Source organism: Ambystoma mexicanum, chromosome 4q (genome assembly GCF_040938575.1).
Source record: "Ambystoma mexicanum isolate Mex_15411 chromosome 4q, UKY_AmexF1_1, whole genome shotgun sequence".
In the NCBI taxonomy this organism is placed as follows: Eukaryota; Metazoa; Chordata; class Amphibia; order Caudata; family Ambystomatidae; genus Ambystoma; species Ambystoma mexicanum.
In genome coordinates, this window is record NC_090928.1 from 1,293,714,008 (window position 1) to 1,293,739,212 (window position 25,205).

Below are 25,205 nucleotides of genomic sequence, written 5' to 3' on the forward strand. Positions count from 1 at the left end.
AAGTCCGTAATAAAATCCATTGATAGGGTGTGCCAGGGTGCTGGCGGTATGTCTAGAGGTTGAAGGAGACCGGCTGGTCTTTTCTTTTGACCTTTATTTTGGGTGCAAACACCAAAGGACATCACAAAACATTTAACATCTTTTCGCCAAGAGGGCCACCAGAATTGTCGTTTCACCTTTTCCATTGTCTTGGCAATACCGGGGTGTCCCTCTATTAATGTATCATGATAACCTGAAATAACTAGTTCGTGTAAATCCTTGTGCGGCAGGAATAAGCGTCCTTGGTAATAAGGTAAACCATTATCTATGGTAAAGTCTGATCCCTTTTGTATCCAATCCTGTAGGACTGTAGGGTCCAGGAGTTGTTTCCCTCTGACTTGAATGTCTTCAAGCGTCTGTAACAAAGTCATGCCTAGAATTCTCTGTTCTGGAATTATTGGTACTGGTTCTGAGTTTGTATCAGATTCTCCCATTCCAATTCGGGATAAGGCGTCTGCTTTGCCGTTCTTGCAGCCAGGTCGATAGGTAATCACGAAATCAAATTCAGCGAGAAACAAAGCCCATCGGAGCTGCCGTGATGACTGAGCCTTGGCGGTTTTCAAATACTGTAAATTCCGGTGATCAGTGATCACCGTGATGGTATGTCGAGCGCCAAGCAGGTAATGCCGCCAGGCTTTAAAAGCAGACTTTATGGCTAACAGTTCTTTGTCAGTGATTGCGTAATTAATCTCGGGTGCCGATAATTTTCTGGACCAAAATGCTACGGGATGAAGTTGGTTGGTTTCAGGATCTCTTTGAGACAGAACTGCTCCCATGGCTAGGCTGGATGCGTCAGTTTCGACGACATACGGGAGATCTGGACGTGGGTGTTTCAATATAGGTGCGGAGGTAAACTTAGCTTTTAAATCCTGGAAGGCCTGCTCGGCTTCTTCAGACCATTCAAAACGTTTATTTTTCCTCAAGAGTGCAGTAATGGGTTGTACTATGCGTGAAAATTCCGGGATAAACCTGCGATAGAAATTGGCAAAGCCGAGCATGCTTTGAACCCCTTTTACAGAGATAGGTGATGGCCATTTGAGGATGGCATCCACTTTTCTTGAGTCCATTCGGACTCCTTTGGGGGTTAGGATGAAACCGAGAAACTCAACTTCTGTGGTATGGAAAACACATTTCTCCAGTTTAGCAAATAGTTTGTGTTGGCGCAGTTTTTCCAGAACTGCCCTAACGTGTTTTCTGTGATCAGATTCCGAAGAGGAGTACACTAGAATGTCATCGATATAGACGACAACACAAACATCGATGAGTTCCCGAAGGACATCATTCATGAAGAATTGGAAGGCAGCAGGCGCATTGCACAACCCGAAAGGCATTACCTGGTATTCGAATAATCCATATTTTGTACGGAAGGCTGTTTTCCATTCGTCGCCTTCTTTTACTCGCACCAGATGATATGCCCCCCGGAGATCTAACTTGGTGTATATGCAAGCGTCCTTCACCTGGTCAAGGAGTTCAGGAATCAGAGGCAGAGGATAACGGTTTTTAACCGTTATCTGGTTCAATGCACTGTAATCGATACAAGTCTAAGGTCGCCTTCTTTTTTAGGCACAAAGAACAAAGCCGAGGATGTCGGGGACTTTGACGGGCGAATAAAACCATTGGCGAGGTATTGATCCAAATATTGTCTCAAATGCAGGTTCTCCGGTTCGGTAAGGGCATAAACCCTGCTACAAGGGGGTTGTGCACCGGGCACCAGATCGATTTGGCAATCGTACGATCGGTGAGGAGGTAACGTGTTGGCCTGTTCCTTTTGGAAGACGTCCTGAAAGTCCTGGTATTCCGGAGGTAATTGCATGGAGGCAGAGGTTACAGATGCTAGATTAATCTTCAGGTTTTCTGGGTAGCATGTTTGTGCACAATCCGGGAAGGTTATTCTCTTAGCTCGCCAATCAATTCGAGGATTATGTGTCTCTAACCAAGGAATTCCAAGAATAACCTGAAACTGTGGAGCCTTGATTAGATCAAACACAACTGCCTCCCGATGGCCGTCAGGACCAATAAGAGTCACCCCAGTAGTGGAATGTGTTACCGGTCCAGAGGCAATTTCAGTTCCATCGATTGTGGTGATGACATCTTTGCTGGTTTTAGGACGGAGAGGGAGGTTAATCCTAGAGGCCAATTCACAATACACATAGTTTCCAATAGCCCCACTATCGATGTATGCCTTTATTGCATGCAACCGCTTAGGCTTTTCTGGATCTACGAGAACCATTGGCACAATGAAATGCGAGGTCTGAGAGTTAGTTTTCAAGCTCGGCAAGCGGACCCCTACGCTTGTCGGGCTGAGTCGTTTCCCGAAACAGAGTCTTCATGGTTTTTATCAGCGGCTCCTACCGCTTTTCGGGGCGGTTTTGCCGGGCAATCTCGTAGAAAGTGTCCAGAGTTCCCACAATAAAGACATAATTTTAACTGCCGCCTCCTTTCACGTTCCTTTCGAGTTAAGGGTTCTTTAACCCCTCCAATTTGCATAGGCTCGGAGACATCAACTCCCTTGGGGTTAGCGTGGGTCTTGACCAACACCCGGGTCTCAAACCTGGACCAATCTGTTTTTCTGTTTTGAAGTCTGTGATCCAATTGGACCACTAAGTCTATATATTCTGTGCATTCTTGGGGCAGATTTACAACTTGGGCCAAGACATCTTTAAGTTCTCCGCGTAGACCTCGATAAAATAACGTGACTCTTTTATCCTCTGGCCATCCCGTTTCCACAATTAGTCTATTAAAGGTTGCAATATAGGATAGGAGGTCCTGATTGCCTTGTCCCAGGGATAGAAGTTTGTCATCCAGAGCCTGCCCCTGAGAGTGTCGAGCAAAAACCCTTTCCATGCTTGCTTGAAATCCTTGAAAATCATGGAGAATCGGGTCATCTTGAGTAACCAGTGGAACTGACCAATCGGCAGCGCAGCCGCTGAGATATGACAATACAAAGGCTACTTTGGTCTGATCATTAGGGAAGGCCCCAGGTCTGCATAGAAAGTGCAAACGACACTGATTCATGAATACGGCGAATCGCTTGGGGTCCCCAGCAAAGCGTTCAGGTGGGGCCAGCGGCATGTTTCCAGGTAGATTAATCTGCACAGGGTTACTGGGAACCACAGGAGCGGGGTTCCCTCCGGAACAGGGTAGAGGATTTTGTCCAGCTTGACCTTGCAAAAGCTGTCTGGCCAGGTCATCAGTTCTTTCCTTTGATATTATTAATTCCCTCTTGAGGGCATTAGTCTCTTGATGAGCGGCATGTACTTCGGCCCGTAATTCCCCCAGTAATTGGGCCAACTGATCAGTCTCAGAAGTTTCCATAGCGCCTGGGTGGGAATTTGTAGGAAGGCTTTGCGTTCTGTAACGCTCACCTGACTCCCACGGGGGCGCTGGCCTGGTTCGCGCTGCTGTGACCTCGTCTAAGGTGATGCGCAGGGTTCGGAAGACGGACTGGACCGGGCCCCAGATCTGGCTTGTCTGACTCGCAGAAGTATCCTTCTGTAGGTGAGAATAGGGGGTTAACTGTCTGCGGGGTTATGCAATCGGCCTCCCACTTACCCCTCTCACCCTCCTCAAAACCCTTCTGTGCTTCCCCGTAGCGTCTCACCTTAGGGTCTGGAAGGACGAGCTCTCCATCCTGCTTCTGATGCAGGGGCGCGTTGGTATCCAGTTACGTCACTGGATTTTCGGATGGGTGAGAACCAAACTTGCTTGGCTTCCAGATAAGTTTTTCTATAAGTGGTTTCCCTTGTGTCCATGCATTAATGTTCTAATGCTAATGTCTTTTTTCCCCTTAGGGGCCGGGGTCCGAAAATGCCTGGATGCGGCGCGGACCCGAAATGAAAAGGGAATGACCCAACAGGTAAGTCTTGACATGGAGTTTTAGCTTCCCTTTTCCCTTCTTTCTCTCACCTTTGTTCTTGTCTTTTTCTCCCTAGGCGCGGGGGCGCGACTGCGAATCCGGATGGTCGCTGCTGAACATGGAGGCGCCCTGTAAAGGTGAGTAGAATGCGGCACTGCAGCGATCGATGCGATGTGCTTTTAAAAATAAATGTCTTCCTTTTCAGGATTCTCGGCGAAATGTCTCTGGGATGCAGATTTAGCAGGTGAGGCCTTTTCCTTCTTCTGTTCTCTTGTTCCCTTCCTTTGCAGGTGATCAGGATGCTGGCAGGTGTGGCAGAAGTCAAGATGCAGGAGCAGACACGGTGAGCGTCCAGCTGCTAGATGCAGAACAACGCGAAGCACGTGTGGCTGATCGGGTGTGGTTTAAATAGCCTTGGAAGAAGTTCCTAGAATGTGTCCTTCCTCCAATCAGGTATGTATCCTTCCCCGACCACGCCCGGGTGGTAAATTGAGTCCCACAGGTAAAGTAGTTCCTTTCAGGCCTCAAGGAGGCCGGGGTTCTGCAGCATGGTCTGCATCAGGTAAGTGCACCCAAACACTTTCATAATGAGCCTGGCGCCTATGGCGCCAGGACTGACGTTTTCTATGAGCCTGGCGCCATAGGCCCCAGGACGCTGTCCAAAGGGCCCCTATAAGGGGTTGCTGGGACCTTCCCCGGGGACTTGATGTCCGCTTTCGGGGACGCAGGGCCTGAGCCGGCTCCCCGGGAGCGGGCATCGTGACACATCCCTTGTTTCTCTCCGCCACAGGCACTAGTTCTATAGCACCTTCCTCCAGCAGGGTCAATATTTCCTGCACAAGGGGCAGATCCGGAACCTTGAAAGAGAGATTCCCTGGTGGATTGTTGTGATGCGGACATAGGAAGGGTAGGCAGTAGCCGTGGGTTATTGTCTCCAGAACCCACGCATCTGAAGTAATGGCTCCCCACTCTTTGAGATGCTGAGACAGTCTGCCCCCAAACGGCGAACAATGAGACCTGGCCTTATGCCTGTTTTGGGCTGGCTGCGGCAGCGCCTGAAGGCAAAGAGGCAGCTGCTTGAGTGGACTTGGCACCATGTCCCCTCCACCACGAAGACCTTTTCTGTGTCCCCTTTGACTGGCTCTCCTTCTACCAAAAGAGGAGTAGTAACAAAAGAAACCCCTCCACTGCTGTACCCTAGGACGAAAAGGCAGAGGTTGACGTACAGCTGCGCTCAAAGACTTAGCAGCTTTGGGGGTCTGCAACCTCTCAAGCCTCTCGTCAGCCTTGCTGCCAAACAAATGAGAAACGTCAAAGGGCATGTTGAGAAGACAGGCCTGCACATCCGGTGCAAAGCCCGACTTCCACAACCACGCAAACCTGCATATCGCGGAGCTCGCAGTCATGGACCGGCTGACACTATCTGCTGTGTCCAACCCAGACTGAAGGGATTCACACATGGCATCCTTGCCATCCTGCACAATAGCAAGGAACCCATCCCTTTCTTCCCCCTCGGAAATATGCTCAGCCACTAGAGAGACACAATTCCACAGAGTATGTGAAAACTTGATCAAGGCACAGGTGGAGTTGGCCGATTTTAGGGCCATACTCCCAGCCGAAAATACCTTGCGCGCCCATCAATCGAAGCGCTTATCGTCCCTAACTGGAGGGGTGGTAGGGTATGCTGACTGCCTCGAGGTGGCCATAGCCGCCTGAACCACCAAACTCTCAGGGGTGGGGTGCGTGGATAGGTAGCTGGGGTCGCTACTGGATGGCCAGTATTTCTTAGTCAATGACTTGTTCACCGCCGGAAGAGACTCTGGAGTGTTCCAAGCAGCAGCCACCCTTTTCTGTAAGGCCGTGTGGAAAGGCAACACCGTGTCAGTGGACGGACCCTGATCTAAAATGTCAGTCAGGTCATCCTGATCGAATTCAAGCGGAGTACTGGACCACCCCTGGTACTCTGTAACTCTGGACATCAACCTCCTATAAGAGGATTCATCATGAGCTCCAAGCTCAGGCCAGTCAAACTCCATCCCTGGAGAAGTGTCCAGGCCACTGGCATTATGCAAAGACTGACGCAGATCCTCCAACTGAGAGTCCTCAGAAAAGCCTATGTCAGGAGCACCAGGGGCGTCTCCAGAAGCCTCAAAAGGCTCCAACTCTACATCAGATCGCTCCTCATCCTCATAGATATCCTGGAGAGAAAGGAAGAACTCCTTCTGGGGCACAGGAGCAGACCTGGGGACAAGAACAGACCTCACCGTCTTAGACAGAGCCTTCCTCGGAGGATCCACAGCCCTAGGGCGCTCCACCGGCAAATCCAGGCCTGTAGGCCCTGCTGGCGTTGAGGGCGCCGACGGTGTCGGCAATGGCGCTGATGGCTCCAAGGTCTGGTCTGAGGGCAAAACCCTGACTGCCGGCCTCGAGGGAAACTGCGCAGACAGTGTCGACACCTTCCCAGACTTCAACAGCCTTGTCGGGGACGAAGACCGTGAGCGGGACCTAGCACGTCTCTGGCGATCCACCGGAGCCTTGTCCGAATGGGACCTCGACGGTTCCCGATGTTTATCATGCCAACTGCCCGTGCCTGAAGGCGCGTGAGCGGCGCACGAGACTGTTCCTTGCCGTCTTCAACAGAAGGCGCGGAGGGAACAGTGCCCTGAGATTGAATAATCTCCAGCATTTTCACCCTGAACTCTTCCCACTCCTCCGGAGTAGAGGATTTAGTGGGGCAAGGGACCATCCTCGCGGCGCCATCATCTGACGAGGACGGGGAAGGCGACCGGTGACGTCGCTTCCGGGAGTGCCTCGACGAGGTGGAGTGGCGAGAACCACTCCGGGACCGAGACCCCCTGGACTCCCGCTGACTGGGAGAGTCAACCCTCGAGTCGTTGGTGGAAAGACCAGCAGATTTCTTGGTTTTACTGGGCTTGGGAACCCGACCTACCCGCAACTTCCCCTTACGCTCCTGCAAGGCCTCGGCAGTCAGCAACTGGCACTTCTAGCAGTCGTCGGTGTCGTGGCTCTCACCCACGCACCACAAGCAGATGCAGTGCGGGTCCGTGATAGACATCTTGGACTTACAGTCCCGACACTTTTTGAAGCCAGACCACGGGCTCGGCAGGGTAGAAGACGACATTATCGAAGAAGATAACATGAGGCGCGCCGCGTTCTCGAAGCAAACACGTTTGCGGAAAAAACGGGACTGAGGCTACGGGCGCCGTGCGTCCAACTTATATCATCCTATGACGTTACCCTCGAGGGAGGCCTTTGAGGGACATCGACCCGATGCCATTGATGCAGAACGTGCTCTGCCGAACAATTTACGAAGCAGCACAGTTGTGGGTATTACATGTCAAAGATGTGGAATACTTTGGAGGACACAATCCATTTGAAGACATAATACTGACAGTAGACGCAGAAAAGGCATTCGACAAGGTGCAGTGGGAATTCATATTCATGGTCCTGCCCCGTTACGCCTCCCCCCCATCTAGTCCAGCTGATCAAATTATTATACACTGGCCCCATCGCCTCAGTGGTTACCAACGCTATGACATCTCCTGCATTTGAACTACAATCAGGCACACGTCAAGGGTTCCCACCATCACCCCTCTTATACGCCCTCTCCATAGAGCCAATAGCGATAAGGCTCAGAGCGGGTGACGGCTGGGCGGGCATACTACAGTATGGGGAGGAGCATTGTGTGTCCCTCTATGCAGAGGACATGCTGCTCTACATAAGCAGGGGACCCACCGCCCTCCCACACATCCGAGCGATAATATTAGAGATAGGCCCAATGGTAGGCTACCTGATTAACTGGAGCAAATTCGAGGTCATGCCCTTGCGACAAGACATCCCGTCGGACCGCGGGGGGGTGCACCCATTCACGCTCCAAACGCAGCATATTAAGTATTTAGGAATTACGGTAAGCGCCTCATTAGACAACCTCCGGGATCTGAACTACCCACAGACTATTAAAAACATCTAGGATGCTCTGGCCCTCTCCTTGACAGGGAGGATAAACGCACTGAAAATGAATTAATTCCCTAAACTAACCTATATCGCAGTGATGATCCCAGTCAGTCCATCGCCCGAATTAATGAAGGACCTAGACAACGCAGTTGCTAAATTTATATGGAAAGGGAAGAAGGCGAGAATCCGCTTCCCAATACTGCAGGCGGCCAAGCTAAACGGCAGACTTGCGGCACCATCACTGAGAGCCTATTAACAAGCAGTGCCGATAGGCTGGATGAAGCGGTGGCTGGACGCAACTGACGACTCAAGATGGAGGGCAATGGAAGTTGCCCTTATGAAACCACTAAATCCCATAGAAATCATGGCCATACCACCAAACAGACTCCCTGCAAAAATTAAAAAACATCTGATTATCGGTCCCACGATCACTCAGTGGCATAAACTAAGGACTACAAAATGAATGCCCACACAGTACGCGCCGTTATGGTCCAGTATAAGGGCAATTCTCTCATACGGAACATCACAAACAGTGCATTGCAAACAAAAGCTAGATTGGGCAGACATAAGGCTGTTGGATATTTGTGAGGAGGGGGATATGATATGATATGATAGGTCATTTATAACGCGCTTAATACCCAGAGGTTTCTAATCGCAGACTAGGGGATCGAACCTGTGTTGCTCCGTGTCGTCTTGCTTCCAAGGTGATCACGTTGCCCCTGAGCTATCCTCCCGTGGGGGAGCTTGTACAACCTCAATCCGCATGTAAGAAACTAGGACACGACCATGGAAACTGGCTGACATACCAATCAATACAAGCCACGATACATGCCCACTGTTAGGCAGAATCCTATGCCGTTCCCTTAGGGAAGAAGAAGAAGATTAGGACTACAGGTGTATGCAGTAAATCCCCCTTGGTATCAGTCCGTACCACAAAGATTTAGTTGGTAGCTGTGGCTGAGCAGTCAGACTTATCTCAAGAGGGAGATGAGCAGTATTCAGGGTTTACACAATAGGACTACAGCACTATGGCACAAGGAAACACTGACCAAAGCTTTGTATCAAAAAGAATATATATATTTATTTTACACACTCTTAGTTCAACACACCAATCACTATTACTAAAGCAAGTTAAAACAGTCAAGAAAAGTATATACAACTCCCTATTTAAATTGTAGACAAGTTTGAGCAAGAGTGAAAACTGAGCAAAACGGTGCAGTGTAAACCAAGCAGAAATGGCACTCTAACAATTTCTTCAGAGGGAGGGAAAGGTCAAGTTATACAGGGTTAGACTCCAAAACACACCAGCAACACTTCCCAATCGGATTGCGAACAAGTTAGGCAAGGTAATACTTTAGCATCAGCAATACTCAGGTGAAAACCGAGCTAAATGGCACTTCAACAATATAGAAAAGGGAAGGAAAGGTGGTTATAAGAGTTTTAGGTGCACCAACACATTTCTTGATGAAAAGCAATCTAGAGAAGGCAGTTGTAACAATTAACCAGAGTCAATAGGCCTGTGCCAGTCAGTGGTACAAGGCAAAGTGCCCAGGTTCAAACGGTTCTAGTAGCTGCAGTCAAGTCTTTGTTTAACGGTTGAAAAGGAGGGTGCAGAAGGTAAAAAGACAATGTTAGACGATAGGGACGGCCAGCCCAGAAGGTAAGTAAAGGATTTAAAACACCTTTAGCAGTACCCAGCGAAACGGGAGGCCTGGCGAAACAATGTACCTTAAAAGTGGAAGAGGCTCCAGCGGTGGCAGTTCCTGTTTCTGGCAGTTCCTGCAGTTCGGGAGATCCAGCAGAGGAAGAGAGGCTCTCGTCGTGGAGGAAGGTTCGAGTTACTGCACTGCCCAGAGATGAAGCCAGCCGCGGGGAAGCCAAAACGGGATAAAAGGTACGCTCCTTTAAATCGCGGTTGTGGTGGACGGGTGCCTGGCTATCCGGTCTCCTAGTGCTTGGCACTGTCCAACCAACCAAGGCAGGTCCTGGAAGGTGATTGGCGAACTGGTTGGTCCCACCAGCTCAAGGGAAGAAGGCTCTTGCAGGTGAAGTTCTTCTCTTGTCGTTGGAGAAAAGTGGTGAGGATCTGCAGTAGGGCTTCACCGGTGGTTCAGTCGTTGCAGATGTCTTCAGCTTCTCTCCTCTTCGGATTTCTTAGTTCCAGTGGCGACGTCTTGTCCTCCAGTCCTCAGGTCCCTGCTTTTATGCAGAAAACCCCCCATTCATACAGCCTAGCTGTCACTCACACAGTGGGGTGGCTATCCTGGCGAGATAACCCCCCAGCCTATCAGGGCAGAGTGCGACTTGGGTTGCCTAGGTAACCCTGTCCAGGGTGCCTATTCCCCCTCCCACACATCCTGTCTACCCCAGACTCAGTGGCGCCGAGAGGAGGGCTTCTGTGTAGAAGCCCGCCAAAAGGACGAACAAAGGATCCCCGACCTGGGTTAGGATTTCAGAGAAAGACACGAGAAAGAAATATTATCAAAGATCTGGCAATAAAAACCTACCGGAGTGAAGTTAATAATAAAATAAACCGGCGGTATGTTAGAGGCTGTCAGTAAAAGTGATAGCCTCGAACAATGGGAAAATCCCATAGGAAAATATTTGCGGTCGAATATTTACGGTAGTAACCACTGCCACCAGCCAGAAACTTTGGAGAGAGGGACTGAACGGTACCCTCTCGAAAATGAACACCAGGGAAAAACTATTAACCCTTTTCAGTACCTTCATAGTAAGATGGTTTGTACTGGTTTTGTTCATAACTATTGACTAGTAAAGTCATTGGTAACTTTACATGCCCTGGGAGACAGTAGTCAGTCCCAGGGTATGGAGTCTATGATTGGGGGTCACTATGACACCCCTGTGTTACTGCACTGAGGGTGCTGTGTAACACATATGTAAAAAGATGATACCTATGGAGTGAGAACATCTCCATAGCCCATAGGCACAAAAACAGACTGAAACATCCATCAAAATACAGCTAAGAGTGGGACAAAGAGTCTCACCCTTAGCAGGAGTAAAAAAACAAACACCTGAAATCGAGCAAAGCTGCTGGGGGACTCTATAGGTAAGGGAAATCAGCCTTATAAGAGAATTCTCCCCAACACCCACACAACGTGTGACTTCCGACTCCTGGCCCCGGCCCCATGTGAGAAATACATGGAACAACACCTAGAGTCCTTCCCGCTCCTACGCACCTTTTATCAGATGGCGATCCCCAGCAACCAAGGCAGGAACCTAACACTGGCGTTGGGGGTACTACACCCCCGCAGGTTGGGAGCACCACCACTAATGAATGCTGGAGGGGCTGCAGCGCTTTGGGCACACTGGGTCATACACTGTGGCAATGCCCAGGTCTCACTTCCTTTTGGCGGGGAGTACACAAACAAGTCACAGACATCAGGGGTGCTGATGTTGCCTTGACACCAGAGGTTATGCTCCTGGAGGCGGGCTCCGAAGAATGGCTCGCAGACACACTAACCCGCAAACTCATTAGCCTCATCCTTTTCACGGCGAGGAAACTCCTGGTCATCCACTGGAAGGCCAAAGCCCCTCCCTCCGCTAAGGAACAGGCCACACTCCTCTCAAAAACATGCCCATTGGAAAGTGTGGAATTCTTGAGGCAGTCCACACGTAACCCGGCTAGGGCAATCAAATTCCGGGAACACAATGGAGAAGCGAGGGGCGCAAGGTCATAAATAGGGGAAACACCACCCCTACTGTAGAGGCATGCAACGAGCAGCCAGTAAGACACCGCCCCCAAAAGGCCACAACCCACTGAGGCTTAGATACTTGCCGAGCACACTCTCACATCTTTAGGTGGGGGTGGCGGGGTGGAGGGAGTTACACTGGGTTAGGGAAGGGGGTTTGTTGGGATTCGTACAGGAAGTTCCATTAATGCATTCTAATGTAAACATCATTGGCGGGAGCAGGCAATATGATTAACAGATGCGTGCTTGTAATCGTTTCCTATTCCTGTTTTGTTGTGTTTTGCTTTGTAAAACTGAATAAAAAGATGTTTTTTTTTTAAAAAAAGAGCTGCAATAACGCTTAATTGAGTGCTCTGCTGCGGAGCAGGGAGAATGAATCTTGCTCCACCAGGCTTCGCTTCATTAGCTCATTCTTAAAGTCACTCTGTATATCCTGACTCATTCCTTCTATTCAATCATCTTCTGCTTTCTGCTCTACTTAATGTTATTCCCTCAGATGGTCTTACTTTTTGTTCTGAGATTCTTTTAATAAGAAAGGTGTTTTTTTTTCACAGAGGCTTAGGATTGCTTTCTCCTTTTGTAGCATAGGCGTATAGGATCTGTAGGCTGGTTTGGTTTCTGACTCAAGCTATATTCAATCTCCATGGACGACAGCAAAGAGGCAAAGCAGTGTGGCCGGTTAGGGAGAGAGAACACCAGACGCAGCGTCCCAACCTGCAGTGTGCACTAGGGATGTGCAGTCAGGCATAGCTAGTGAGTATCCGGAACAGTCTCTGCCTGCAACGCAAATGAGAAGGGAGTACCTCAGAGGGCCAAGGCAAAACTCCGACCAGAGATGGCCGGTCAGCCCCCATACCGAGTGAGTGAACGGGGAGAGGAGCCCCTCTCAGTCATTTTCTCTAGATCCCTGCAGAAGAGATGGCAGATCCCATCACATGCAGTGACGAGTCACGTAAGAGTCTCTGCATTGAGAGGAGGGCCAAGAAGGCCTCCAGAGTGTCCAGAGGCAACAGGAAAATCGAGAAAGAGATACACGAACCCCCAGAGCAGGAGAGGAAGGAAGAGACCCCAGAGTGGGGAGCAAGAGAGAGACAAACCGCTAATTGGGAAGAGGGCGATGAAACCCCAGAGTGGAGGGAGAGAAGGAGACCAACCCTGGAGTGGGGAAAGAACAGGGAAGGCCCAGATTGGGGAGTAAGAAGAGGAGAGCCTGTGAGTGGGAAAAAGCAGAAAAGAACCCCACAGTGAGGCGAGTGAGGAGAGAAGTTCCAGAATGGGGAAGAGACTAACAGGTCTCCAGATTGGGGGAGCAAGAAAAGGCAAAAGTGTCCCTAAAGGGAGAAGAGACTGAGAACAAAAACAGATTTGGAGGAGAAGCAAAGCGGCCTGGCGTGAGACCCGGGACAGCACTCCAGCACACACAGTGTAAACGTCGGCTAGGGCCTGTGATAAAGAGACCTAGGGTTGGGTTCAAAAGCCAGTAAGCATCGCTGCCAATAGGAAAATCCACAAAGCATGTCAATGTTGTTTTCTTTTTTTCTTTTGAGAGGTCAGGAAAGACACTAGGTTAGAGTAGGATTCTGAAATGAGGACCTCATTTATGTTTAGACATCCTGACATCCCGACGAGCACCCAGATACTTCTTTCTGTTATAGGATCAGGCTTGCACTTAGAGGTTGTGGGGGTGGACCTCCAATCTCCTTACCCTAAAATAGGCCCACCTCTTAAGAAGCGAGTACACGTTTGTTGGTAAAGCAAATTTATCCTACAAACGGCCAGGAGGGTCTAGATGACTCTTTAGAGATGAAAATAACCAGATTCTGCTCGAACCACTCAAAGATTTCACATTACATACATTTTGCAACAGTTAGCACACTCCCACATATTTTGTTACAAAAGTTATCCCCCAAACACGATAGGTCAACGCTATACAAAGAAATCTAATCACCCTCAGTTTCCACACTCTTGTTGGATACATTAATTTAACCAGCATACATTTGCATTATCTTATATATACAGCACATGCCTTTTCAGGATCTTTCTGTAGTAGGTCATGACATCATCATATGGTTACATATTCACGCACAACAATCCTAATTTATTACAGGTTCCATCTGGTTGGGGACCTCCAAACCCAGTTGTGACGCAGCTGGCTTTACCAAGGATACTTCAACAATATGAGATGGAGAGAAATAAACAGTTCCCTTTTAACTGACGATAAGCATCTTATCCGCCCAGACTTGCTGGCATCTTCATTTCAATCTAATCTCTGATGACTGACATGTCAGTACGCATGGCCTCTGGCCACATCCTGGCAGGGATGGACTGGGAACCAAGAGAGGCCCTGGAAATAAGTTTCAAAGTGGCCCCATATCCTCCCTAACGTCAAGTCACTAGTCATAACCACCATCAATCAAGAGCCATATTTGAGGGCCCTTCCCCAGTGCATTACCCCCCAGAAAGTGCATGCAGTCCATAAAAACTCTAAAATCCACTAAACATTTGTCTCACTGGAGAAGTTAGGCACCAGAATCTGGGCCAAATCGGGGGCAATTGTATGTATTTAAGGCGCTAGAGAGGGATTTTATGTGCATTTGTGCACCTTGGGATTGGCGTTCGCTGGTGTAGGGTCTGGGAGATGGTGAGCTTCACAAGAAAATACAGGCATAGTACATGGGGGAACAGCCGCAGAGCAAAAGTAAAGCAAAAGGGACTTAAAAGCAGAAAATAAAAAGGGAACAACGTTGATGTCATTCACTATGAAAATGGGACTTCACTCTATCAGATGGAAACTAACTAAGCGTATTGCAGACATAGAGGGGGTAAGGGTGGGGTCCTTCTCCCATGAATATTATAAAAGACAGGAGAGTGGGCATTCCTCTGGCTGCTGGCTGGCTGCTGGCTTCAGGATCTTTTCACAACCCGAAAGTCCTTTTTCAAGTTAAAAAGAAGTGCTTTCTAGTAGAAAATCTGTACGATAATTCTAATGAGGTGGTTTTTTTTAAGTGGCGGGCTAAGACCCCTGTTCCCTACATATCGCTACCCTAAAGTTGGTAAAAGAATCATGAAAGGTGTTTGGGGCATAACCAGACGCAGTAACATAATCAGCATAACAGGACTTAGTGACGCAGAAAAGAGCACCAAAGGTAGCCATGCATCAATGGAAACATTGAAATCAAGTTCCCCCAATCTCTGTTACAAAGAGGCCAGGACACAGGTGTTTAGTGGCTGTAAGTACAAGGAAAGCCGGATTGGGAAAGAAATGGTGCCAGATAAAGAAAAACACTGGTTAACCAAATGTTGGTTGTCCAAGTCAAATTAAACAAAGCAAAAGGGTTGCATAATCAAGTTCCCTGGTCTTTTTACTCTAACTGGCTCCAAAACTTTGTGATCCGGCATTCATTTTAATGGAAACCATTAATGTTACTAGCAATGGAGGTGCAGGTTAATATAGAGCTCTCCTCCTGGAACCACTTGTGTAGGTGCGTTATAAATGCCATATCATATCACCAGCTGGTGAAGTTGAACTTGCAAGAGCAGGACATCCAGATGAAAGGTTGCCAAGGCTGCCATTTTCTAGATGACTCCCACCAGTCCCATAAGCAGTAGAGGAATGCGTGGGCTTGGTTGGAGTATTGTGGCACTGACATTACAAGCATTTAGCAGCATTTTCTACTCATTCTAGTCAGAAAATGGAAATATGCTTGATATCATCTAAGATATTCTCCCACCTCAATGTCTCTCTATTGAAAGTTCAAGCTACGCAAACATTTCCCTGTCGGAGGACTCTCGTTACAACGCTAAAAGGTGTGGGCTATTGACCACAGTGTACGCACACACCCTTATTGCCTGTAAATGGGCAAGGCAGTGCAGAGACTGTGAGTGCAGTGGGTCCCTCCACAGCGCCAGTGAGCATGTCCCTTATCTGCAGGGAATATCTGCAGTGGGAATATTTGTCATCACCAACTGCACTCTGCGTGACATGCGTGTGGTCACCAGTTATAGTAATGCGTGACATATTTCATGTCTCCAGAAAAGCTGAAGGTGTACATTGACGGTTATGTATCACCTCTCCTTTTGTATTTTTGTACCACTATTTCTTAAGAAAAGCTACAGTTTACCCCTTACTAAAGGTTCAACTGTGTTTCTGCATGCCACACGTGGCGAATTTAATAGAGTAATATTCAGAGCAAAATGATCATATTATCTATAAGACATTGTTGAAGAAACCCGTGACATTCTGTGCTTCATCCAGGGAGCTGCGGGCAGCACATGTGCCATGTGTAGCACATTGGCTTCATGGATTTCTGTTACAGGGATCTGCATAAAACTACCACCTCAAGAAAGCGCGATCTTCGTGTACGTAGTTTTGGCCACGCAAACTAAATACCCTTCGTCCCAACTGCAACAACGTAGGTAAACTCCTAAACATTCAAGTTTCTTAGCCCACGGATTGCCACCAAGGTGCTAATGTTGATCTTTGGGGTATGTTTTTGTCACCACTAATCCACCCCCTGGTGTGCGTGACGTGTGCTGCTACCCAACTCCACAGTGTGTGCCCGCTTCTATAATTAAAGAACTGCTCTTAAATACCTTTTGCATTTGATTAGTTTGTAACAAAGAAAACTATTGCACCAGATGTGCTGTAATTATCCGCGCAAACTGCCAGCGCTCCTGCAATGTGTGAAGGGGAATATGTGAGTGGCAGGCTGTGCACATCGGAAAGGATTTCAAGTCTGCACAAAGGTGTGGGGGGTGAGTGCGATGCAGAAACTGACCTACCACAGAAAAAGTTGTGGGCTTCCTGGTAGTTTGGACGTTGGCCTCCCAGAAATGCATACAGGTTGAGGACTCTTTCATTTTAGTCAAGCATATGCTCATTAATGGAATGCCGTCCCACATTTGCAAAGAACAGCTCCAAATGCATAAATTATGAACCCAAAGGTTCGACACAAAACATTATACCGACTTGCATCCAGCTTTACACGCTGCGGCTGGCCACTGCTTGAACATCCTGCAAGCTCCCAATTTAAAGTTTGCTACAGTGAGACGTTAGGTAGGACAAAGGAAGCCCGCATTTGCTAAATTATCACATGTATAATGAAGCTTTAGTAGTGGCAGAACCTCGTTGCAAGCTCAGGGCAAACAGCACGCTTTATGGTCTTACCCTTAGTGTGCAGGGTGAGCAACATGAGGAGGGACACATGGAGCTGCCAGTGGGCTCCTCCAGCCAACCCATTGCGCCTACCCTTGTGTCCCGGGGCTCGCCTTCAGTTCCCGGCTCCTTCCGTTCACAAAAGGACCTTCACATGGCACTGTCAGATCCTGAGGGGCCTGCCAAGCACACTATGGCACATGTGGTTTTGTGCCTCCAACAATGCCCAGGCACGAGCCGACAAGGCATGAGCAGAATCATCACAATGCGCACAAATGTATGTATCCTTCCTCCCCTAAGAAAAGAGGCCCTATGACTTGAGGCCTACTGGGGAAACTCCCGGTGTCCCGCTGGGCCAGTCCAGGCCTGCATCCTGGTCATTCCTGAGAACCTGATCGAAACCCATTAACCATTTGTCCACTCTGCCCTTAAGCACCCCTTGCACCGGGTTTATTACCTGGCCCCAATCTGACCCTACCAGGTGGCTGGACTTCCTTGGACACTGAATAACAGACTCCCTTGTATTTCTAAATCTACTCTCCACATTAGCACGAAGTCGTAAAACCATGCCTGGCCGTAACTGACCATTTGATGTTATCGCAGCTGCCCGAATGCAGTTAGTTGCCTTCCCCCAGCCTTCAAGCTCAATCAACCAACTTCCCAGGTAGCACAGAGTTTATCTCGGCACCCAGATTTCTGTGGCCTACCCAAACCATGTACCCTTTGTTCCACAACTATCCCAAATACATTCCCTGAAATGTCTGTGCATGTATGTTCAAGAGTACTGCATCCCCACACAATAGCCTCTCCATCCGCGAATCACCTTTCTCACGTGCGCATATGAAGCGCCTCGCTTCTCATCCATTGGCACTACATGGCACGCCACGCGACTACATTGTGTTCATATTGCATCAGCAGACTTGTAATTATGTTGCAACGCACGTGGAAATCTGAAATGTAAAAACTATATACAAAGTAACACTAATAGTAACACTTATCCCATTCTCATTAACTACACTGGATACAGGCTAAAGCGTAACATTGCGATAACATCGCCATGACCCCAGTCACCAAAATGGCATGTGCTACACAAACCCTTCTTTCCCATTGAGATCATTATCGACCACCCCAACAAGGTTTAGGGAAAGAGTAGTCATTTTGATCACTAAATAAAATGACACAGAAAACATGCCACCTTGACCGTCTCCTGATTCTGACCTACCAAATGCATTGGGAGTTGTATTTTAAGTGGTATGAACTCTAAACATTTGAAACCTTTAATGCTGGAGATGTCAGTGATAGTGCTTCATTAACAAAGAATGGGCAGAGTATCCTGGCATGAGCCAGAGTACAAACACCCTGAAATCCATATGTGGCAGCTGCTCACTGACCTGGCATGAGGCGGCAGTAGGTGATTATGCGTTTACCTCTAGGCTACCGCTTTCTCTGCACCCTCTCTAGACACTTACATGGGATCTGCAACTAAACCTTTTTCAGGGCTCCGCTTAGGGATGTTATCCCCTTGGGACACCAAGTACTGGACTGTACTTTGAGCGTGTGTGTATATCATCCAGGAACATCCCTCTGGCGATTCTTCACTGCTGCCCCTACCTTCCCTCCTCTTCTACATGTGCTTGGGGATACTTCCCTTCTTCCCATTTCTGGACCACCAACTTCCCTCTCATAGTCTGCCTGAGCTCGCTCTATCTGTATGTCACTGTGCCACCGAGGCTGTATGTGATGTACTCTCTGGGTCCCTGCAGAAGAGGCAATGGAAACCAAAACATTCTATTCAGCAGCAGATGCCTTTGGGTTTCTGGTGTAGGCACATAGTCCACTAGATGTAAATGTGCACTTACTCCCTGTACTGTGTGCAGAGGGCATAGAAGTTGCTTGTGTGGCTGGATAAACATACACATTGGATGCTGGACTCACATGTGCCCTTTCTGTTTCCAGGTGATATTGCCCCCAGAGTACAGTCAAGCCCCTTGGAGCCCAGTGAGTATAATGTGATTTATGATATTATTTGTGTCGAAACCTTCATTCAGTGATGTGACTCTGTTTGTTTAGGTACCGCATCATGTGTTCTGCTCTGTACTGAATGTGCAGCAGTTTGGTCATGTGTGTTGTAGGTAGGCCAGCATACATGCTAGTCCAGAAACCAAGTTTTGCTAGCACCGGAACCTAGATCTTGAATTATAAAAGATGTATGTTTGCTGGGAGAATACGTTTCGCCCAGTAAAATTCAGGGGGGCAGCTTCCAGAGAGAGCTGCAATTTGCATGATGAACAAGAGCTTTTGGTCGACGTTTATGCCCAGACTTGGGACTCTAGTCACCAGATGTTGGGGGCCACGCCCTGATGGGTGTGGACCGAAACCTGTAGACCAGAATCCAGTAGAGTTGCAGCATCAGCTGCTTGGGATTGGGGCAGAGGCGGCTTCCATCGCCTATTGGTGATTGGCTGAGAAGCTGTTTGCGATTCTGACAAACCAGGTGAGTTTCTCATCCAGTTGGATTCCCAGATGACTATCCTTTCATAGATATTCAATGTCAAATTGAATTGATCAATAGGAGCCGCCGGAGGCTAGATGTAAAACATTAAGAACCAGGGAGATAAGGATGATCCGTGCAGGACCCACATTTTTGAGTTGTGCTTTTAAGGAAGAAGGGTCCAACTTTCTTAGTACTATGGGGTCCGTCAGGAAGGAGCATAAGCCAGAGGGGCTTCGTCCTTAATTCGTTCTCATTTAGACAGTCTACTCATTAAACCTTAATGTATTCACTCTTTGTTTTAGATGAACTGCCTCCAATTTTCTAAAAGGAATCTAGTTACCCTGTTGCTCACATGCGTATTGACAATATTCCTTAAGCAGGATTTCCCAGGTAGTGCCACTTCTCATCTCCAGGACATCGCTGCCAAGACTGTTCCGGGAACCCTAGAAGTGTATGCACAGTACTTTCCACAGACATGGCAACGTGTGCCACTTAGAACAGTAAAGAGTTCCCAAACTGGGAACTCCCGTCCCCTGCACACTATCTACAATCTGAATGAATCAGAACAATAATTATTGTGTGGTCAGTGGTAGTCATGGCTATTCCCCTGAGGACAATGGAGTTACCTTCGCATCATACCACTCAATTCTCATAAGAACTTTCAAGTTATAAGTAACTATTATTAGACAATTTAAATGTTGTAATATTACAAATAGAAATTCAAATGACAGTTATCTTGATATCAAAAATGGGTTCGTTTTATTTTGTTGTTGGCCCAACGCGTTTCGAGTTGATACTCTTCATCAGGAGCTAAGTACTTTTTCTGTGTTTCTAAAGAAATGCCAATAAAGCAATAATCTTTGTCAATTTCATGTCACGTTGTGAATATATTACAAGTGATGGAAATCCTTTTCAGACAAACAGAATACATGTAATGCTGACAATGCATTTTTATTCTCTCATTGTCTTCCTATTCATAATTATGTTACAGGACACCTCTGATTGCAATCAACCTAGATGAGGTCCTCTGTTCTTATAGCATGTAGCAACTACTAAAATTAGTTGATTCGAAAAAATCTCTAACAGTACACATCGATTAGTTTCTTGTAGAAATCAGTTCTTTTTTTGTAACAGAGTTGGCCTCAATTTTATATGCCGTCTGTTAACTAAGCAGTGGTTCACATTCTAATTTCCCATGAGTCGATATCATCATCATCTGAAAAGATAGGAACATATAAAAGTGCTGACCTTATAATGGCTTTGATCATAGACGATCTGAGGTGGTTCAAAATGGTAGGAGAGTGAGACTATTCTTCCTGCCAATAGTTCTTATTGGTCATCCCCACCTTATTAAAAAAGAAAAAGGGCAATTGTATATCCACTATTGTGGGCATCATTTGTATACGTTATTAGATTCACAAATGTGTGCATGTGCTTATGATTCTTACCGTGTTGTGCTTATGCTGCTCATGACAAAGAATGCCAGGTGTGTTTGTCAAATATGAAGCCCGGTTGGTGCTGCTGCTCAAAAGAGTTTGACTGAGACCTCTTCAGATTTCCTAAAATGGACTATGTGAATTGATCCAGTAAGGTGTCTACAAAAGTCAGAATAAATAATGTCGTAATGGTTAAAAGATTGTCTAACGTTACGCTCGAGACAAGGAAGTCATATACCCCTCTAAGGAACTTACTTTCTAGATCATGTAACCCAGGAAACTAGTATGGACTTCCTCCCGACGCAAGCGACCAGGGATTATTGCTGCAATCACTGCTTAATAAGAAATCTCTTCAGAGTCCCTAAGATAGACTGCGTGAGCAAATCCAGTTAGGGCTCTTAAACAAGTCAAAGAAAATAAGGGAAGGAAAATAATAATGGTTGTAAGAAAGTCTTTCATGCCGCTAAAAAAGAGGAAAACATGCAGACCCTCTAGAGAACTTACTTTAAAAAATCTGTGCCCCACGAAAGTAGTGTAGAGTTCCTCCCGACGTTAGCAACCAGGGATGACTGCTGCAATCATTGTTTTCAAAGCACCTATTATATATGGTGCCGAGAATGACGTCACTACACGCATGCATGCGTGACCAAGAAAAGTATCAGATAAGAAAAAATGATTAAAGATGTTTTAAGGTATAGCCTACTCAATTAGGCTAGATGGTCAGAAAGTAGCCTCTGCTAATAAATAATGACCAGATAAGTCGTAAGGTCTTCCAAGGTTATCGTGAGGTCATACCGCACATGCGTTGGACCGCGCGTGTTCTTGACACAAAAGTATGTAATTGAAAGAGCATACAAAACTAGTTTAGTAATGCAGAGATAAGATCTTATAAATGGGATTAAGTACAAATGCAGGTAAGTATAACGATCAAAGTCTACGTAGTTTGATTATCAGGTTGTGTTCCGCATGCGCACATGATGTAAATACGTGGATGTCTCAATTATCCCAGCCTCTCTATGGATAATATAATGACCTTTCATTTTTGGAAAAAGTCAATCATGTCATTCGCCGGCCATAAGTAGAGGCCTACTAAGCAAGGTTGTCTCAAAAGTAGGAAGGAGTTACCCTACAATTAGATGCAGAATCCCTAATTGTTGGGTTCTGACTTTATGGAGCACATGTGGCAGAACATATGGATGGATGATTAGCAGTCTGTGTATTCCGTTGTAGGGTGTGTAAGGAATGCACAGTGTAGCGGCAGACCTATGCCAACAGGGCAAGATAATAGCTGATTGTAGCTATATAACTAGGATGTGGTCAATAGAGTAAACTGTAGTGACTAAACTTACTCGCATGATTAAATCACCACATGTTCGGGAACACAAGCATCTGAATCTCCAAAATAACACTACCGGTCTTCACTTCGCAGTGTTAATCTCTATACACGTATAGGTACCGTGTTGCACAGATGTCTGCTTGCATACTCTCAGTTCGCTTTCCATAATTATTTAGGGTGTGGGCATGTGAGTGTCCGTAATGGCGCCGTTAGGATGGATCCCATTGGCTGACCATCATCGATGTTCATTACTATATGCATTTGTGTGCCGTGTTTTATCAATGTTGGCTATATGTTCACCTGACATCATAATTCATCTGATGACTGTAATAGAGCTAGTCGACACTGGGTCATCTGACTGTCTATACCAATTTCAAACTGTCCCGTCACGGGTTCACAATCTTATAAATAAAACATCATCACTTATACATTTGTCCGTTTGTTGCCAACTGGAATAAACATGAACTTTAGAAACTGAGAGTTAATATTTGTCATCCAAGGATCAGTGCATGCATTTTGTAAAAAAAAACTTTTTTGCTTGAACCAACAGTTATTTTATCTCATAACTAAGTTGTACCAGTAGAATATCTAGTTTCCACAGTCTTATTTGGTGTTAATCTCTCTTGCATTGTTAAACACAGAGTATTTGATAAATGCATAAGACTGAAGTTTTTTTATATTTTCAGGGTACTCTGTCCGGGAATTGCCTAAATTGTGTGCATTTTACTCCAAGGTTGGGAAAATTATAGAAAGGCACCCAACAGTATCCTTGTTGATGCCCAGTGGTGTCATCACATCCAGACGGTGTATCCAAAACAACTCTCTTTGAGATAACATTTTTGGCAAGTCTCCTCCTCTACTTCCAGTATCACTACCCTCATTTGTGAGATGTTATGGTGGTGGTCTTTGAAATGTCTATAGACTGGTGACTTCATATTCTTTGTCCTGATCCTTGACTTATGCTCAGTCCATCTTTCTTTAGCTCTTCTTGCTGTTTTACCAACATAGTATTTCCCACACAGGCAACGTAGTGCATAAATTACATTCTTGGTCTCACAAGTAGCGTAATGTTTCAATGGTATCTTTTTTCACATGTTGGGGTGGCGTATATGATCTCCTTTTATCACACGAGAACAATGTTGGCAATTTAAACAAGCAAATGTGCCCTTCTTTTGTTTACTGAGACATCTTTGGGTTTGTTGTTTAGGTTTCTCTGCTTTTATCAATTTTTGCCTCTTTTGTAAGTTAACATCGGCGGCTCTGGGGAAAGTTGATGAAGACCAGGGTCAGATTTGATTAGTTGCCCATTTTTGTGTATAATGCACTTGATTTGGAAGCTCTGGCTGGAGTATTTTAAAGTATGAATGAGGATAGATTTATCCTTGTTGACTTTCAGACCTAAAAGGTCTTCTCGAGTTTGTGCTTGTGTTCGAACTATTGCTTTGTCAAGTAGTTATTTTGGGAAACCCCTGTCTGTAAATCTGGATTTCATCACCTCATATTCTTCCTGGAGTTTTTCAGCATCTGAGGGGATCCTTTTTAGTCTTAAAAATTTCCTGTAGGGCAAATTCTCTTTAAGGTGTTTTGGATGGAAGCTTTGAAAATGTAGGAAACTGTTGACTTCTGTGGGTTTACTGAAAATTCTTGTATTAAACCCCGATTCCCTTAGTTCAATAGCAACGTCCAAAAAATGTATTTCTGGTTTGCCTATTTCAATTATGAATTTGATCCTGTCATTGCAACCATTGAGGTACTCCCAGAATAGCACACGTTCTTCCTCTGTACCAATCCAAATGCCAAAGATATCGTCTGTTTCTTAACCAACTTTTAATCTTATTTTTCCACAATGCATTTTTAAGCACATGATCATTTTCAAATCGGTGCATGAATATATTTGCGTAAGATGGCGCCACTGAGGAGCCCATATAGGTCCCTGATGTTTGCAGGTAGTACAGGTACTACTGTCAATTGAACCTGAAATAGTTGTTATAAAGGATAACATTTATGAGCTCAATCGCAAATGTTTTATTAATGTTAATTTCATCCTGTTGCAGTAAAAACCATTCTAGCGCTTCAATCCCCGATCGTGAGGGATAGAGGTGTATAAACTACTGACATCCATCGTAAATAGCATTAAATTAGGTTGGTCAATATTCAGACTCTCGATGGTTTGTAGAAAGTGACAAACACTTGAAATTGTCACCTCTAAATGATTGCGCAGCCCTGAGCAAATGGTAAATGTCCTATTCAAATTGAGTGTGTAACTGGACAACAGATACGGTGAAACAAAGAGTCCAAAGCAAGTAGATTCTTCAGTCAAAATACGCTGTTGAAACAGATTTTATGAAATGATGCAAAAACAAGACTGCCGACACGTGTTTCGACCCAGAACAACGGGTCCTTTTCAAGGCAAGACTGTGGTGTTAGAATGATTCATATGCATTCAAATACAGCAATATATTATGTAATCATGCCCTAAAGATAAGAACATTTGAAATTTAAACAAAATTAACCAGCAGAGGAAGAAGAGGAGGCCAGGGTTAAAGAAGAGAAATGCAAACAAGAAAGAAAAAAGCCCATATGTACATTACATCATGTCAAAGAGCAAAGCAACCATTTCAATGTGAAACATATTCCAGGTAAATAAGGAGTAAATAAAAAACATTTGATTTATTACCATATATTGTCGAACCAAAAATTGCGGTCGAAGTGCCAATATGTGAATGTCCATATGATGAAAACAAAATATGTAAAAAAGAGAGAGAAAAAAAGAGAGAGAAAAAAAAAAAAAAAACCATAAGCCTGAATCCTAAATGAATAAACAACTGGTACATTTTTACAATTAGTTAATCCCATGTACACGCATAGTGCAAAGGTAACAAACTATTGTGCCAAGGATCAAAATGCTCATCCCTCGTGCGCCTCATGGTGGTAAAATGTATTGTTACATTGTCACCCGTGTGTGATATAAATGTTAGAATGAATAAATCGCTTGCCTTATTTAATACAAGGACTACCATTACCACAATACCACAATTCCATGCACTAAATTTAACCACATGACTGAGTCATGTGACACATTTTTAGGTTCTTTTCTCTAAACACATGGAAGGAATGAACTGCACAACACTGATTTCGTGAAGCGTTTGGACTTTGGCCACAGTGGGGAACCAGCCCCTGAACTCACAGGTATGGGCTTGACGG

The 25,205-nt window shown here is 46.1% G+C and overlaps 1 protein-coding gene across 4 annotated transcripts in view; it reads left to right on the forward strand.

Annotated features, from left to right (window-relative positions):
• LOC138468387 (NACHT, LRR and PYD domains-containing protein 3-like) overlaps window positions 1–25,205 on the forward strand; it is a 1,409,260-nt gene that overhangs the window by 1,319,549 nt on the left and 64,506 nt on the right. For all 4 annotated transcript variants that reach the window (XM_069608925.1, XM_069608926.1, XM_069608924.1 and 1 more), the window contains one exon: window positions 18,692–18,733. In XM_069608925.1, the coding sequence (XP_069465026.1) occupies window positions 18,692–18,733 (42 nt within the window). The remainder of the gene's footprint in view (window positions 1–18,691; window positions 18,734–25,205) is intronic.